The 14,601-nt window shown below is 44.4% G+C and overlaps 1 protein-coding gene across 2 annotated transcripts in view; it reads left to right on the forward strand.

Annotated features, from left to right (window-relative positions):
• Nalf1 (NALCN channel auxiliary factor 1) overlaps positions 1-14,192 on the forward strand; it is a 564,025-nt gene extending 549,833 nt beyond the window's left edge. The window contains exons 3-4 of one of the 2 annotated variants that reach the window (XM_045145809.1): positions 12,679-12,724; positions 13,912-13,993. In XM_045145809.1, the coding sequence (XP_045001744.1) occupies positions 12,679-12,701 (23 nt within the window). In that variant the 3' untranslated portion in view covers positions 12,702-12,724; positions 13,912-13,993. Of the gene's footprint in view, positions 1-12,678; positions 12,725-13,911 lie in introns of both variants that reach the window. The other variant, XM_004663366.2, reaches the window with a different exon arrangement.
• Positions 14,193-14,601: the final 409 nt, after the last annotated feature.

Here is a 14,601-nt window from a genome sequence, read left to right on the forward strand (position 1 = left end):
TTCAACCACCACAGATGGCTCCCGAGGTTTATCCAGGTGTGTCTGTGCATCCAGGGCAGGCAATGCTGACCTCTGGGGTTGGTAAGCAGGCGCCATCGGGCTCCCAGGTAGAAAGAACCATGAAGGAAGTGTCGAGACTCTTCATTTAGCTCTGATTGTCTTCTGGATCCTTACCAGCCAATACCTTCTTTTCTCCAGATATTTTCAAGGCCGGCAGGGTGCAAAAGACGAGTGTGTGTCTCCTTCTGCTCCAAATGGGCCAATGTCCAACTTGCATCTTAGTTGTTTGTGAGCTTTATAAAATCTGTTTCTTTGTAGTCATGGTTACGTTTCTGAGGAACCGTGGCAGGAAGAGAGATTGGTCACTGGTCTGGAGAATGATTCTGCCTCTGTTAGAGGCATCGCGGGCTCACCTGACAGCTAAGCGTTTGGGGGTCTCTCTGCTCACCTTCATTTTCTTCTGGGCTAGTGACATCTAGACTACTAACCTGGCCAAGCTCTGATATCAGCTCTGTGGGCACTGAGCCCTGACAGTCTGTTAAAATCACTGGACACTAAAGATCATCATTTCAGATGGGTCTTCTCTTCTGAGGTGGACCCAGGCTTGCTAGAGCTTGTTCAGGTTGGTCGCTAGCAAGTATTGTCTAATTCATTTGAGGCCACAGAGTCCCCTCTGAGTGACTCCAGGACCCTCACACAGCCACTTCTGCTTTCCACTGCTACCCTGCCATTTGTGTGAGGGTCCCTGACATGACCTGGAATAGACTCGATCTTGTGAAGTGTGAGAGAGACCACATAGCCCAATGTTCGTCATGCTCCTTGGCTATAGTGAATCACACTTGAGCTCAACATTTGCTCCCCAATTCCAAGGCACACGTTTTCAGGAGTTCATTGCTTAAAGTTTCCCACAAACTGGATAGCTAATCTCTTTATGAGGTTTGCAGCCGATGTAAACCTGCCAGGTTCCTCCGTGTAGAGGGAGTGGAACATCTTCTAAACTTGGGAAAGAGGCAGTCTGAGAGAGAGAGAGAGCTCAGTTGATCAAGGGCTTGCCCTAGAACACACATGAAGAATGTTGGACATGGTGGTATGTACTGGTTATTTGTAGTACTGGGGAAAGAGGAGACAAGAAGACCATTAGAGCTGGTTGGCCATCCAGTCTGGCCTAAGTGGTGAGCCAGTGAGAGACTCTGTTTCAAAAAGAGGTGGTTAGGGCTGGAGAGATGGCTTAGCGGTTAAGCGCTTGCCTGTGAAGCCTAAGGACCCTGGTTTGAGGCTCAGTTCCCCAAGTCCGACGTTAGCCAGATGCACAAGGGGGTGCACGCATCTGGAGTTAGTTTGCAGAGGCTGGAAGCCCTGGCGCACCCATTCTCTCTCTCTCCCTCCATCTGTCTTTCTCTCTGTGTCTGTCACTCTCAAATAAATAAATAATTTTTTTTTAAAAAAAAGAGGTGGTTAATGCACCTACCAATGACACCCAAAGTTGTCATCTGGTCTCCACAAACATGGATACACACATGCACACAGACCCACACACACATACACTAACACATGTGAACATAAATACACACATATATGCCACGAATGCATGCGTATACACACAATGAAATAAAATCAACTTAAAAAGCTAAGGCCAGAGCAGGCCCAGTGCAGAATAGCAATACGTCTACCTGACCTCATTCTCAGTTGTCTGCTGGTAAGCCAATACCAACTAGAGGGCAGGCTCATAACATTAGCTTCACATCCAACTTACAGAAGCAGGAACCACTCTGGGCACCAAAAACATTCCACTAAAGTGAATTCACCAAGAAGTTGATCGTAATCTTTGACTCTGCTTTTAAAAACTAGCAAATAAAGTCATTTCATTCTAGATGCTGAGAACAATAGACAGTTATCATTAAGAACTGGAAAAAGGGATGTTGAAGAGATGTCTCAGGGGTTATAAGGTATTTGCTTGGATAGCCTGTGTTTGATTGCCCGGGGCCCATGTAGAGCCATACACACAAAGTGGTGCATGCGTCTGGAGTTTGTTTGCAGTTGCAGGAGGCCATGGTGCATGGGTACTTTCTGTTGCTATCTCTGCCCGTCCCTCTCTCTCCAATAAATTACTTAAAATATTTTTTAAAGAACTGAAGAAATATCCTGAGAGAATGACTCAATAGTTAAGAGGACATGCCACCGAAGCATGAGAGCTTTATATGGCCTGAGACCATCCAGTTCGATCTGCAGCACTGACGTATGAAGCTAAGCTTAGTCACACTTGGGAACTGAGGCCAGAGAATCACGGGGGCTCACTGGCCAAAGCGAGCATCTCTAGGTTGAGGGAGAAAGCTGGTATCAGGAGGGTTTACAGATGAGTGATGGGGAAGGTACCCAACACTCTCATCTGGCTTCTACTTGCACACACATAGGTCATGTGCCTATGTGCACACACTGGCACACACTGCACACTCATAACACACAACATACCCCAAAGCCGTACTACACACCCGAAAAAAAAATAGACCTGAAAGAATACTTGGAGCTTACTTCCAATCCAACACATGTGATCACCCGAGTTCTCTACGATCTAAGTCACCAGCACTTTGCAGTCTCTAGAAGAGCGCAGCTCTGTCCCGTGGCCCTCTTCACTCCCAGTGTGCCAGCTTTGCTGGTATTCCGGGAGCACATGACCCCGGGGGCGCTCTGTCCAGGCTGCTCACTGAGCAGCAAGTTTGTTCAGGGTGATTTTCCTCAAATTGATACCAGTGGTGTGCTGGCTTCTTAGGGCCCCACATTCTTCTCCCCATAGTTTTATTAGACATATACTGATACTTACGATTACTATCACCCACAAAATGGTGCAACTCATCCCTGGAACTGATACATCCTTGGAAAGGTCATATTTGACAAAATAGAACCAGGAGTTATTTAGGATCAGGGTGGCTGTGATTAAACATTTTAGGCCATCATTTCTTTATGATATTTACATAACTTGAGAGTTCTAAATTCAGATATTTTTTGACCATTGAAATAACAAACTCTATCCTTTCTTTTTTTAAAAGATTTTATTTTTATGTATTTATTAGACACGGGGGGGGGGGGGAGAGACAGAGTGAGGATGTGCATGCCAGGGCCTCTAGCCACTGCAAACCAACGCCAGATGCATGCGCCACCATGTGCATTTGGCTTACATGGGACCTGGAGAATCAAAACTGGGTACTTAGGCTTCCCAGGCACAGTAACCACTGGACCATCTCTCCAGCCCTATCCTTTCTTTTTTTAACCCAGTAATTGACTAAAGATAGAAGCAGCAGATAACACAAGTGGTGAAACTCCTAAGGAGTCACAGGTCATGATCAGGGACGCAGCTGGTACAAAGATTTCCTCCTATGCCTAATGAGTTCTGCTCCAGGAGAAAAGGGCAGACAGGAGGGGGTCACTCTCATTTTTTTTTCTGACATAGCTGAAGGTGTGCTGGAAAAGTTAGTAGGGAGACGTTGCAGGGCGCCCCCGGGGCAAAGACTGCACTCAGGGTGCGTGTGGCCAAGTGGCGATGGCTCTGGGTGGGTTGTGTTCCAGGCTCCATCGCTGGACAGTCCCCCTCTGCGCCTGCCTCCGTCTGCAGGGCGAGGGTTAGGGTCTCTGGGTACCAAGACTCAGCCAGCTTCATGGGTTTCCACCCCACACACACACACACCCTCTCTCGCCCGATTATCCTTAGAGACATACCTAATTGCTTACCTGCAATAGGGAGACGAGACTAAGCAAACAGAAGCAGCGCCGCACCTTGCTTAGGGTGCTATGGTAACAAGCATCAGAAATCGCCCTGTGAGCCAACGAGCCTCATGTGAGCTCCCTGCTGCTCAGCTCTGCTTGGGGAAATTTCTGCAAGAAGAAAGCCAAAGTTGGTCCGCTGGGGGTTACTGACAGCAAAGATAAAACATATTTTGAGAATTCTGTGTAAATTCTGCATTCTATTCTTTCAGCTGTGACAAGAATAAGGTTATGTTTCTGACTCTGGGGAAAACGTCGTAGGCTGCCTTGTTCCTGCCTTGACAGGTGGATTCGATGGGGTGGCGGACGGCGCCGCCTCGCGGCCGATTCGTGTTACTACAGGGCATCCCAAGACCCACAGACAGGTGGAAGGGGTACCTCAGAAAACACAAAAGATAGGAATGTGCACCAGATCATAGGGGTAGGTCTTACATATATTTAAAAGGGAGCTATGCGCTTAATAAAGGAATATTTTAGTAAAATAATATGCTTCCTCCGTATTTAGTGTCTATGAGACTTTTATTTTCTGTGTTTCTCCTGTGTTCAATTATCTTTTCCCAAATTGTTTTCTAGAACAAAAATGGAAATTTAGCTATATTATAGTTTTATGTCAGTCAAAAAATTCAGTAAGATTATGAAATTTTAGGTCACAAGATGAATTTTAAGGAAGAAGTTATGGCCAGAATAAAATGAATAACATAATAAATTGTAAAAAGAAATAAGAAATGTGCAGCAACATGTATGAGGACCTTCTTCCTTTAGGACACTGCCTTCTGAAGAGATTGCTCAGTGGGTTAACATAACCTTATTCTTGTCACAGCTGAAAGAATAGAATGCAGAATTTACACAGAATTCTCAAAATATGTTTTATCTTTGCTGTCAGTAACCCCCAGCGGACCAACTTTGGCTTTCTTCTTGCAGAAATTTCCCCAAGCAGAGCTTATTTGTAAAGCCTTGCGTCCCGTGTTTGCTTCCCCAGCACTCAGGCAAAGCCAGGTGCACAAAGGAGCCCATGTGCTGGGGGTTCGTTTACAGCCAAGAGGTTACGGCCCACCCATCCCCCACTTTCACAAGTAAATTTTAAGAAATCTATTTGTTTAGAACATGATGCTTACCAAGGTTTATTCAAGTTCGTGTCTTCAGAGCTGAGTTCAGGTCCTTCATGTTTCAGATCGCTTTCCTCGACTTTTACCTCCCAGTGTGTTCCCAAGCACTTGCCCTTGACAGAGAAACGCAGCAACGTGGGCAACGAAGCCGCACTTGAAGGTGGGGCTCTGCGTTCTGCCTTGCGTTTCCGAAAGTCGCGCCCTGACTGTAAAGTTGCGTTCTAACTGTAACATGGAGGCAAATTTTGCATCCTCCACGTGGTGTGAAGTGACAGATGTGCAAAGGCACTAGAGGAACCCTGGATTTCGACAGATTATTTCCCAGATGCAAGGCCAACCCCACAGTGAAGGGTCCTGGTTCTGGGTCGCCTAACTGTGCAATGCGTTGTAAAAAGTTAGCAGTATGTGTGGCTGCTGACGTCTGCGTGGTTCGTATGTGCAAGACATTCAGCCAAATGCTCGGATTACCTGCCCTTCTCTGGAAAATGTGTGTGTGTTGGTGATTGCTTTTGCCAGTGACAGAAACTACTGGGCTCTGATTGAAAGATAAAGGAGTAGCATTGGTTTGTACAAATGTGAGACGCTCAAAAGTATCAGTGCATTTCATCTATGAGGTACGCAGATGAGAGAAGGATGGAAGGACGGATGGATGTCCAGGGGACACGTAGGTGATAAGTACATAGATGATATGATAATTACATGCATAGACAGAAATAGATTGGTAGGTGACACATAGATGGATGGGTAATAAATAGATGATATAGAAATAGCAGATATATAATAGATGCATACCACATTAGCTACTTCTCATTGCTGGGACAAAATACCTGACGAAAATCAGTTTAAGTGAGGAAGAATATTTTTTTTCAGCTCCTGTTTCCAAGTGGGGAAGGTATGGTGGAAGGAAGTTGAAGCTGATCACAGTCAGTCCATGTTGAGGCAGCAGAGGGGTAAATGCTAGTGTGCAGCCTGTTCTCTCCTGATTATCCAGCCCAGGACCCCATCTCGTGGAATGGTGCCACCCACAGTGAAGGTGTGGCCTCCGACCTCACTTAACCAAATAAAGACAATCCCTCAGGAGGTGCCCAGAGGCTAACCTAATCTACATTGTCACAGGTGGTTCCAGGCCTGGTCAACTGGACAATCAATATACACTATTACTCATTCAGAGAGATATAGAGACATCACTAGATGATAGATACTTAGGTCGATAGATAGATAAATGATAGACAGATAGGTAGATTGATTGATTGATACACAGGCAGATAGTAGATAACTGTTCGTGGAGATCTGTGGGCATGTCGGGTTCTCTGTCTCACTTCAGCCAGAGTCTCCCTTTTCTCAGAGCTCCACTCTCTCTTTTTAGTTCATTTCCGCAGCTGCTGCAGGTGGGTTCACCCCTCACTTTAGAAACTGCGGCAGGAGATTTTCCTCAGGGTAAGTCATGTTGCAGAGCCCAGAGACCAGAGTAGCTGGGGATGAAATTCTGTGGTCCAGCAGCCATCACCGCTCCTGCATGGTGAAGGGAGAGATGAGCCCTACCCAATCCGCACCTCCTCAATCTAAAAGAACTGTTTCCCAAATCTAACTCTAAGTGCTTTTCCCAGAAGAGGGAATGTAGGTTTCGTGAACATTTCTCCATCACTAATGATCAAGAACAGGAGGTGTATTTCCCAGCATTCCCCTGTGCTAAGTAGCTCAGTAGAGACCAGCTAGTCTGGTTTTGTTGTTAGAGTTAACGTCATGCAAAGAAGCCCCACGTACTCCACTGTTCCTGCCATAGTCCATTGAAAATTTAATTATTAGATCCCAGATCCTAAGACGCCAGAGGACTCTGTCTCTAAAATTGTGTTTACTGTTATATTTATTCTAGAGAGCATTTTCACAGTCATCTACAGCATTTAGAAAGCACAAGAAAGAAAACCACAGTCCATCACCAATAAAAATATGACATTTTACAACATGAACAGTTAACTTGCTGAACCACGGGCCAACAATTCAGAAAGTTTATAAATCTGCGGCTTCTCTCCTGCAGACTGTCACCTTGCTTATTCTATTAGTCATGTGTGGACATCAGGTCTTACTGTCTCCTTGTCCCTCGGCACAATTTCCACATGATTTTTTTTTTTAGTTCCATAAATATTATGCTAGTGTTTGAACTGTTTAAATGATTCTTTTATTTTTACATTTTTGGTTAATGCCTATTTCTTTTTGTATAGCTGTTTTTTGAGGCATGGACTCAGTATATAGCCCAATCTGTTGACCTCATGGCAATCCCCTGCCTCAGCCTCTTGGGTGCTGGGATTACATGTATGCAAAACAACCTTGGCTATAATGCTTACTTCCTAAGTCAATGCATAAGTTCCCCCTTCATCTTCATCATCATCATCATAACCAGTCAGGCACACCTCTCAAATAAAAGATCTAGATTTTCTGGAATTATTTTGAAACAAAAGGTAATGTAAGTGCTGGGAAGATTGTGCAGGGGTTAAGGCACTTGCCCGCGAAGCCTGACAACCTGGTTCGAGTCCCCAGTACCCACATAAAGCCAGATGCATAAAGTAGTGCATGCACCTGGAGTTTGTTTGCAGCATCTAGTGGCCCTGGTGCACCCATCTCCCCCTCCTTACAAATAAATAAAATATTTTAAAATGTAATGTAGAAAAAGACAGTCCCCTAAATGATTGTAAGAATAGCTGCATTTGTCATTTTTTTTTAGGATACTGGACTTGTCAAGAGTTGTAAGGCAATATTAAACACTGTTATCTTGATAATTTGCGTTATATGGTATGGTGTGTGTGTGTGTGTGTGTGTGTGTGTGTGTGTGTATATGGCTATGTATGTGCCAAGATGCACATGCGTGCACGTGGAGGTCACAGGACAACCTCAGGTGTTGCTCCTCTCCTTCAACTTTATTTGAGAAAGGATCTCTCTGTTGTTTGTTGTTGTTCTCTACTTTTATTTTTGCCGCTGGAAAGGACCTAGACACATTGCGATCATAGACATGTCCACAGCTTTATACCCACCTTCATGTGGGTTTTAGAGATCTGAACTCCTGCTGCTAGGGTTGCAGAGCAAGGACCTTTAACCACAGAGCCACAGCCCCCAGCCTTGTTATTTGTTTAGAGGGTTAATTTCCCAATTGTTCCTCTATCATTTTATTTATTTTTTAAAAAAAATATTTATTTTATTTATTTATTTGAGAGTGCCATAGAGAGAAAGAGGGTGGGGGGGGAGGGCAGATAGATAGAGAATGGGCGCGCCAAGGTCTCCAGCCATTGCAAACGAACTCCAGACACATGTGTCCACTTGTGTACCTGGCTAATGTGGGTCCTGGGGAATCGAGCCTTGAACTGGGGTCCCTAGGTTTCACAGGCAAGCTTTTAACTGCTAAGCCATCTCTCCAGCCTTCCTTTATCATTTTAAATTCATTCTTTTGATCAATTTGTCAGCAGTTTCTCACTCCTTTGTAACACCAAGGTATAACTGTAGGATTGTGTTCCTTCTGCAATGCTCATAAACCAGTGTGGCTGAGGTGGCTCCTGGGAAACAAAAAAGAGAAATGACACTGAGTGCCACAGGATGCAATGAAGTGTCTTGATCTCTCCACCTAGCCTTACAGACAGAGCTCTAAATGCTGTCTACGAGATGCCCCAGTCATGATGATCTGAGCACAGCACAGCTCTGATCCCACAGTGGAAAATGTATGGCCATCAGATGGAATGTGTCTATAAGGGCACATTACACTGATAAACCCTCCAGGACAGTAACCATTGCAGCTGCTTACAGAGATGAAACACATCAGTGCTTTTGTGAATGCTTTTTGAAAACTGCTCATGTAGTACAGCATTTTCACTTGAAAATTCCATTCCAAATGTTAGCACTCCTGGAAGTCAACTGACTAAGATCTGAAAAATCAAGTTCACTGGTTATTCTAGTCTTTTATTCTTCTTTTTTTTTTTTTTTTAGATTTGATATTTACACTATTTTTGTTCATTTTCTATGGGTGTGTGTGGTTCTAGGAATCAAACCCAGGACCTTGTCCATGCTAGGTGAGAGCTCTCCCACTGAGCTCCAACCTTAGCCACAAATTACATGGGGTCTAAAATACTAATACTGATTTTCTTGCCAGGCCTGCAAACTATATGCAGTATTTGGTAGGGTATTATCTACTTGAGTTTTAGTATTGGTTGGGAGTAAAAATATTTTACTTAAATCATGGCTGTTTCTTCAACATTTAATATTTCAAAAACTGGTGAATTATAAAATAATTTCTTCCTAAGTCATTGAAAATAATGCATATTTCTGAAGTCTGAGTCTATTTACGAGGTGTTTCCTGCCTTGAAACCATTACCTTGCAACTCCATAAGCCTGCATGTATGGACCTCGGGGAGAGTTTGTGTGTATTCTGTGATTGCACAGAAAGCCTGGTTTTCTTTTAAAGGGAAAGCAGGAAACATTGTTAGTGTGCCGAGTACATGGACAGATCAAAGCATCAGCGATCCCGTCTCTTCCATTAGGACTCGTGGCTTGAGACACCACAGCCACACAATTGCTTATACTGCTTCCTGTGTTATTTCCTTTGCAGATCCCTAGTTCCTGGGGAATTCCAGTTTTACAAAGTCCGTGGGCAATACTCCATGCAGGGAGACAGATTTACAATATGTGACTGCCACAGTGCCATTACCCAGAGAAAATAACAAGAGTAAACAGAGACAGAGCACAATAGTTTCCTCAAGAAAAACGAACACTTGATTTTCTTATGGAACTTTGTGGGCAATGGATGGCATGAATAAAATTCCCTGAGCACTCAGTGTAAAGACACAGGAATATCCTGAGCCAGATCCAGTATCTTTAAATCTCCCTGGAGTGCAGACTCAGGTGGAACACTTGAATGACTGGAGGAAATTCTTTAGACATCTTTCCATAGGTGAGAACAACCTAAACTGAACAATGACAGCGTTTTGTTGTTGTTGTTTTGTATTTGATTGTGATTTTTTGATTTTTGGGTTTTCTCACAGCGATGGAGAAGAATGTGTTGTAATCTTTACCCGCCTGCCAGGTGGCTCTTTCTTCCCATTAGGATCTCTGATAGTTGGTAACTTACCAAAACAGAGAAGAGACAGAAACCAGTTCTAACTGGCAATGCCTGTTGTCAAGGTCCCCACAGAGTCTGGCCTCTCTGCAAGGAACCTGTGTGTTTCCCTGAGCACAGCCCCTTAATATCTAACAGTCCATTGTCAGGGCAAGCCTCCAAGGATTCATTAAGGATGGAGTGGGTGGAAAAGTAAATGATGTATTTCTTGAGTGTAGATTCTCTTTGTCCACCAATTATTTCTTTTCTATTTTTCTCAGCATAAATTTTTCATAATTTAAAAAGAAATCACTGTAATCATTTTGGGAAAACTAACAATGTGAAATGTGATCTTTAATGGTATGTGTTGGTTTCTGTTTAGACTATCTTCTCTCTGGCTGCAGACAGTCTTTGTTCTCTGGCTGGAAAACTTGGGGAACATTGGTCGAGGAAATTCTCTGGTTAGCTTCAAGACATTTCAAATGCCCAATTTACTTCTAAACATAGCTGTGGTCTTAATGAATGAGTGAATTCTCTGGTTAACTTTTCCTCCTTTTCAGTGTGGGCCTTTGACTTTAATTTCATTTAGTATCATTTTACAGTTAGAAGCAACCTATATTCTATCTAATACGCAGCTAATGTTCAGCTCAGTATAATCAGGTCCACGTGGCCCTTTCTGAGGATCTGTGCCGCTTCTCTTCCTGAGGCACATTCAGTCACACCTCTGCACATGTGTGGGGTGGGGTCCAGGACCTTCGAGTGAACTAAAATCTGTGGGTGCTCAAGTCCTATGTGCAAAATGGTGAAGCATTTACAAATAACCCATTCTCATCTGAAATCCTCTGTAGAGTACTTAGAACATCTACTAGACTATAAATGCTATGTGAATAGTTGCTATGTTATGTCGAGTCAGGAATAATATCAAGAAAAAAATACTTGCACCTTATTAGTATATATGTGATATTTCTCAAATATTTTGGGTCTGTGGTTGTCAGAATCCATGGGGGTGGATGCTAAGGATCTGGAGTGCTCACTACAAATGCATTTCATTGGATTATTAAGTTAACACCATGTTTTCAGACTCAGTACATTCAGTTCATGCATGTTCCTCATAACTCAAAGTACATCATTCCTTGCTTCCTTCTCTCATTACCTGCTTTTTCTTTCTGTTTATATGTGGTTGTACAGGTGCCCGTGTGTCCAAGTGTGCATGTATGTATGTGCGTGTGCATATGCGTGTGGAAGCCAGAGGCAGTCTCAGGTGTCACTGATCAGGCACCATCCAGCTCTTTTTGAGACAGGGCTCCTTGGCCTGGAGCTCACCCAACAGGCCCACCTGGCTGCCCAGTGAGCCTGAGAGATCTTCCCGTTCCTGCCTCCCTACAGCTGGGGTTTTAAGCACACACCACCACACTCAGTTACTTGCTTTACTTTTGTAAGTAAGTTCTATCCTGCTAGGTAATTAGATTATCAAGGTGCAGTGGAATGGGACTCCTTGTTCTCCCTTGGGCCAGTGAAAAGAAAATCAATGTCACTCCATTACCTGAGCTGGCTGTAGTAATGCTGGTCTTCAACCTTGCAAAACCGGCACACTTGCTTTACTGCACCCCTGAAACTGCCTACTGGGGAACGTACAATCTAATTACTAAACATCTTCCTTGTCTAAAAAGACTTGATGAAAATTATGAACATGAAAATATTCAAAAGTCAGATTATTTTGCAGGTGGTTCATTTTGGAATTTTAAAATACATATCTTAGAAAAACTCAGTTTTGTTTAACTCATTTGATGAAATAATTCTTGGAAGTAGGGACTTCTCTATTAATTATTTTATTGCTTTAAGAATTATTTTTGCTTATTTATTTTGAGGAGGGAGAGAGAAAGGACGTGGCACACCAGAGCATCTTGCCGCTTTACACAAACTGCAGTTCATGCTGCGTGCTGTGCTTCTGGCTTGATGTGGGTACTGAGGAACCAGACCCAGGCCAGCAGGCTTTGGCAGCAAGTACTCCAACTGCTGCGCCGCCGGCCACTCCCCAGCCACTCGTTATTTCTTTACATTTGGGTAGAAGAAGATATGTGAATATTAGTGCAATTTTAAAAGGAAAATTTGTGAATTATTCCTAAGGCCTAGATTACCTTTATGTGAAATAACTATTGAAGCAAAGGTAAAATAAAGGAGATTGTAAGTCAAAAACACCAGTGTTCCAAACCATGTATTTGCCTGTGGGATGGAAGCCTTTGAGATCTGGGGTGCAAGGATTTTGTTTTCTGTTTTTTGAAAAATACACTGGGGAATTATTGAACTCTAGAATATGTGCATGTCTGACTCCCAGTGAAAACTCACTCATACTAAAACTATGTACAAAGTAAAAGCATTCATTCTTCCAGTCCAAAGAATTCATTTATTGGCCTACATTAATTACCTTATTCTATTTGCAATGATTCTAGTTATAAATTAGTAAGCTAGTTTTTGAAGGGCTTTGGAAAAAGACCTTACTTAGGCAACCTGGTAACAAAATACTCTAACTCTTAATATTCTAAAATGCTCATAGAAATGACCTTCAAATTCTTATTTATACAGCCTTCATATAAACTTTTAATTGTAGAATATAGTACTGGAAAACATATACGTCAATAAATGATTAGTCTATCAGTGAGATATATGAAAGAAGTTATCATACAATAACTATGTCGGAGCTGCAGATCTCATTAATTCAGCTTTTTTTCATGTTCTTCCTAGGCGAAGGTGAAGTTTACCTTTGAATGCCTAAGAAGAAATGAATATTGTAAGCATCATTATAAAGATTACCTTGTCCATTTCTTTAAAAGACAATGAAGATTGAAGCGGATATTATTAACGAGATTCTTAATTCGGATGTACTTAGTTTATATGATAAATATCCATTATTTTGTCTACACATTTCAAAGCATAATGGTCATAAAGTACAGTTTGGTTCTTGCTTCTTAGTTGATGGGTGGGTAAGAAAATTGACCTGAAAATGGGCAATTATGATTAAAAGTTAAAAGAAATAATTATATTGATTAGTTAGATGAATGCACTGACGGCCCAGAAGGGAGTTCCCTTTGAGCATACCCCAAATCTACTCCCAGGAAGGAAAAACAGCGTGTTTATGGGTACAGACCTGCTCAGGGATCCTAGGGCATTAGACGGGTAAACAGCCAGGAAAGGGTTCAGATTTTAAGTTATGGACAGAAACCATGAGATAACTACATTGATAACTACAATAATCGACAGCCCAAATTATCAAGTCAGGTTATGTGCTAGTTACCAGGCTGAGTACTTTGCATAAAAAAAAAAAAAAACCTCAGTCCTTACAAGGACTTTTAACATCCTTGTGCTTCAGTTTTTCAGTTCTGACAATATTTGTGAGCGAAGTTCTCAGTCTCCCATGAGGAACTGGCATGATCTGATGAAATAAAACTTACCCCCCCCAATACCTTACACATTTGCATAAATGTGAGGTAGCCGGATCTGAAGTTGGGAAGATGATAAATAAGTTATTTTAGTCTTTTCATCGCCTTAAAGTTTCAAACACTAGCGCTTAGCAACTGTAAAGTAAGAATAATGTGAATTTTCAGAGGAAAGAAAGAGAGGAGGGGTTCAGCAAGGAAGAGAGAGCTCAGAGTGAGAGGTAGCGAACGCAGGGAGAATTTGGAAAGACTGCAGAGGCCCGCACGCAGGCGAGGCGCAGACGTGCCCGCAGGAAGCTGACCCATTCCCAAAGCTCCTCCTGTCCTCTAAATCGGAAATGCCAATCGCGATCCCAGGGGGCGTGGCCTAGCACCCCCTAACACCCACACCCACACCCCCACCCACCCACCCCGGGCACGACGAGTTCTGGTCGGGAGCCCGAGCTGGCCCGGGTTCGGGCCGCGCGCAGGTCGCCCTGGCTCCCGTGGCCCCGCGCCCCGCGCCCCGCGCCCCGCACTCACCTTGCGCTTCTCCCCGCAGGGCTCTACGAAACCTTCCTAACCAATGACGACCCCGAGTGCTGTGACGTCAGAGGCGAGGAGCGCGCCCCGCCCCGCCCCCAGGGCCCCGGGCCCCGCCGCAGGACGTCGCTGACCGTGTCCTCGGCCCCGAGACTGTGCCCCGGCCGACTCAGGCTCTGCGTCCTCGTCCTCATCCTCCTGCACACCGTGCTCAGCGCCTCCTCCACGGCGCACAACGCCACGGGCCCGGGCCTGGGCGGCCTCCCCGCGCTGGACGAGCACGGCGCCAACGAGGACTGAGCGCCCCGGGCGCACCTGCAGCCTGGGCGCACCTGCAGCCTGGCTCTGGACGCACCTGCAGCCTGGGCGCACCTGCAGCCTGGGCGCACCTGCGGCCTGGGCGCACCTGCGGCCTGGGCTCACCTGCGGCCTGGGTTCACCTGCGGCCTGGGTTCACCTGCGGCCCGGGCGCACCCACAGCCCGGGCGCGGGCACCTCCGCCTTCTCGCCCAGCTCCTTGGGGTGGTCTTCGCAAAGGACGGGCCTGACTCTGAACAAGGACGCACACGCGCGGCTGCTGTTGGACCAAAAGGCTGCAAAAGTGACTTTGGATTTCTCACAGCATTTTATACACTGTGTTTTAATGTTGGGAGGCTTTGGGTTTTTGGTTTTGTTTTGGTTTTTTTTTTCCCTTTTCGTTTCAGTTTGG

This window comes from Jaculus jaculus, chromosome 3, assembly GCF_020740685.1.
Source record: "Jaculus jaculus isolate mJacJac1 chromosome 3, mJacJac1.mat.Y.cur, whole genome shotgun sequence".
In the NCBI taxonomy this organism is placed as follows: Eukaryota; Metazoa; Chordata; class Mammalia; order Rodentia; family Dipodidae; genus Jaculus; species Jaculus jaculus.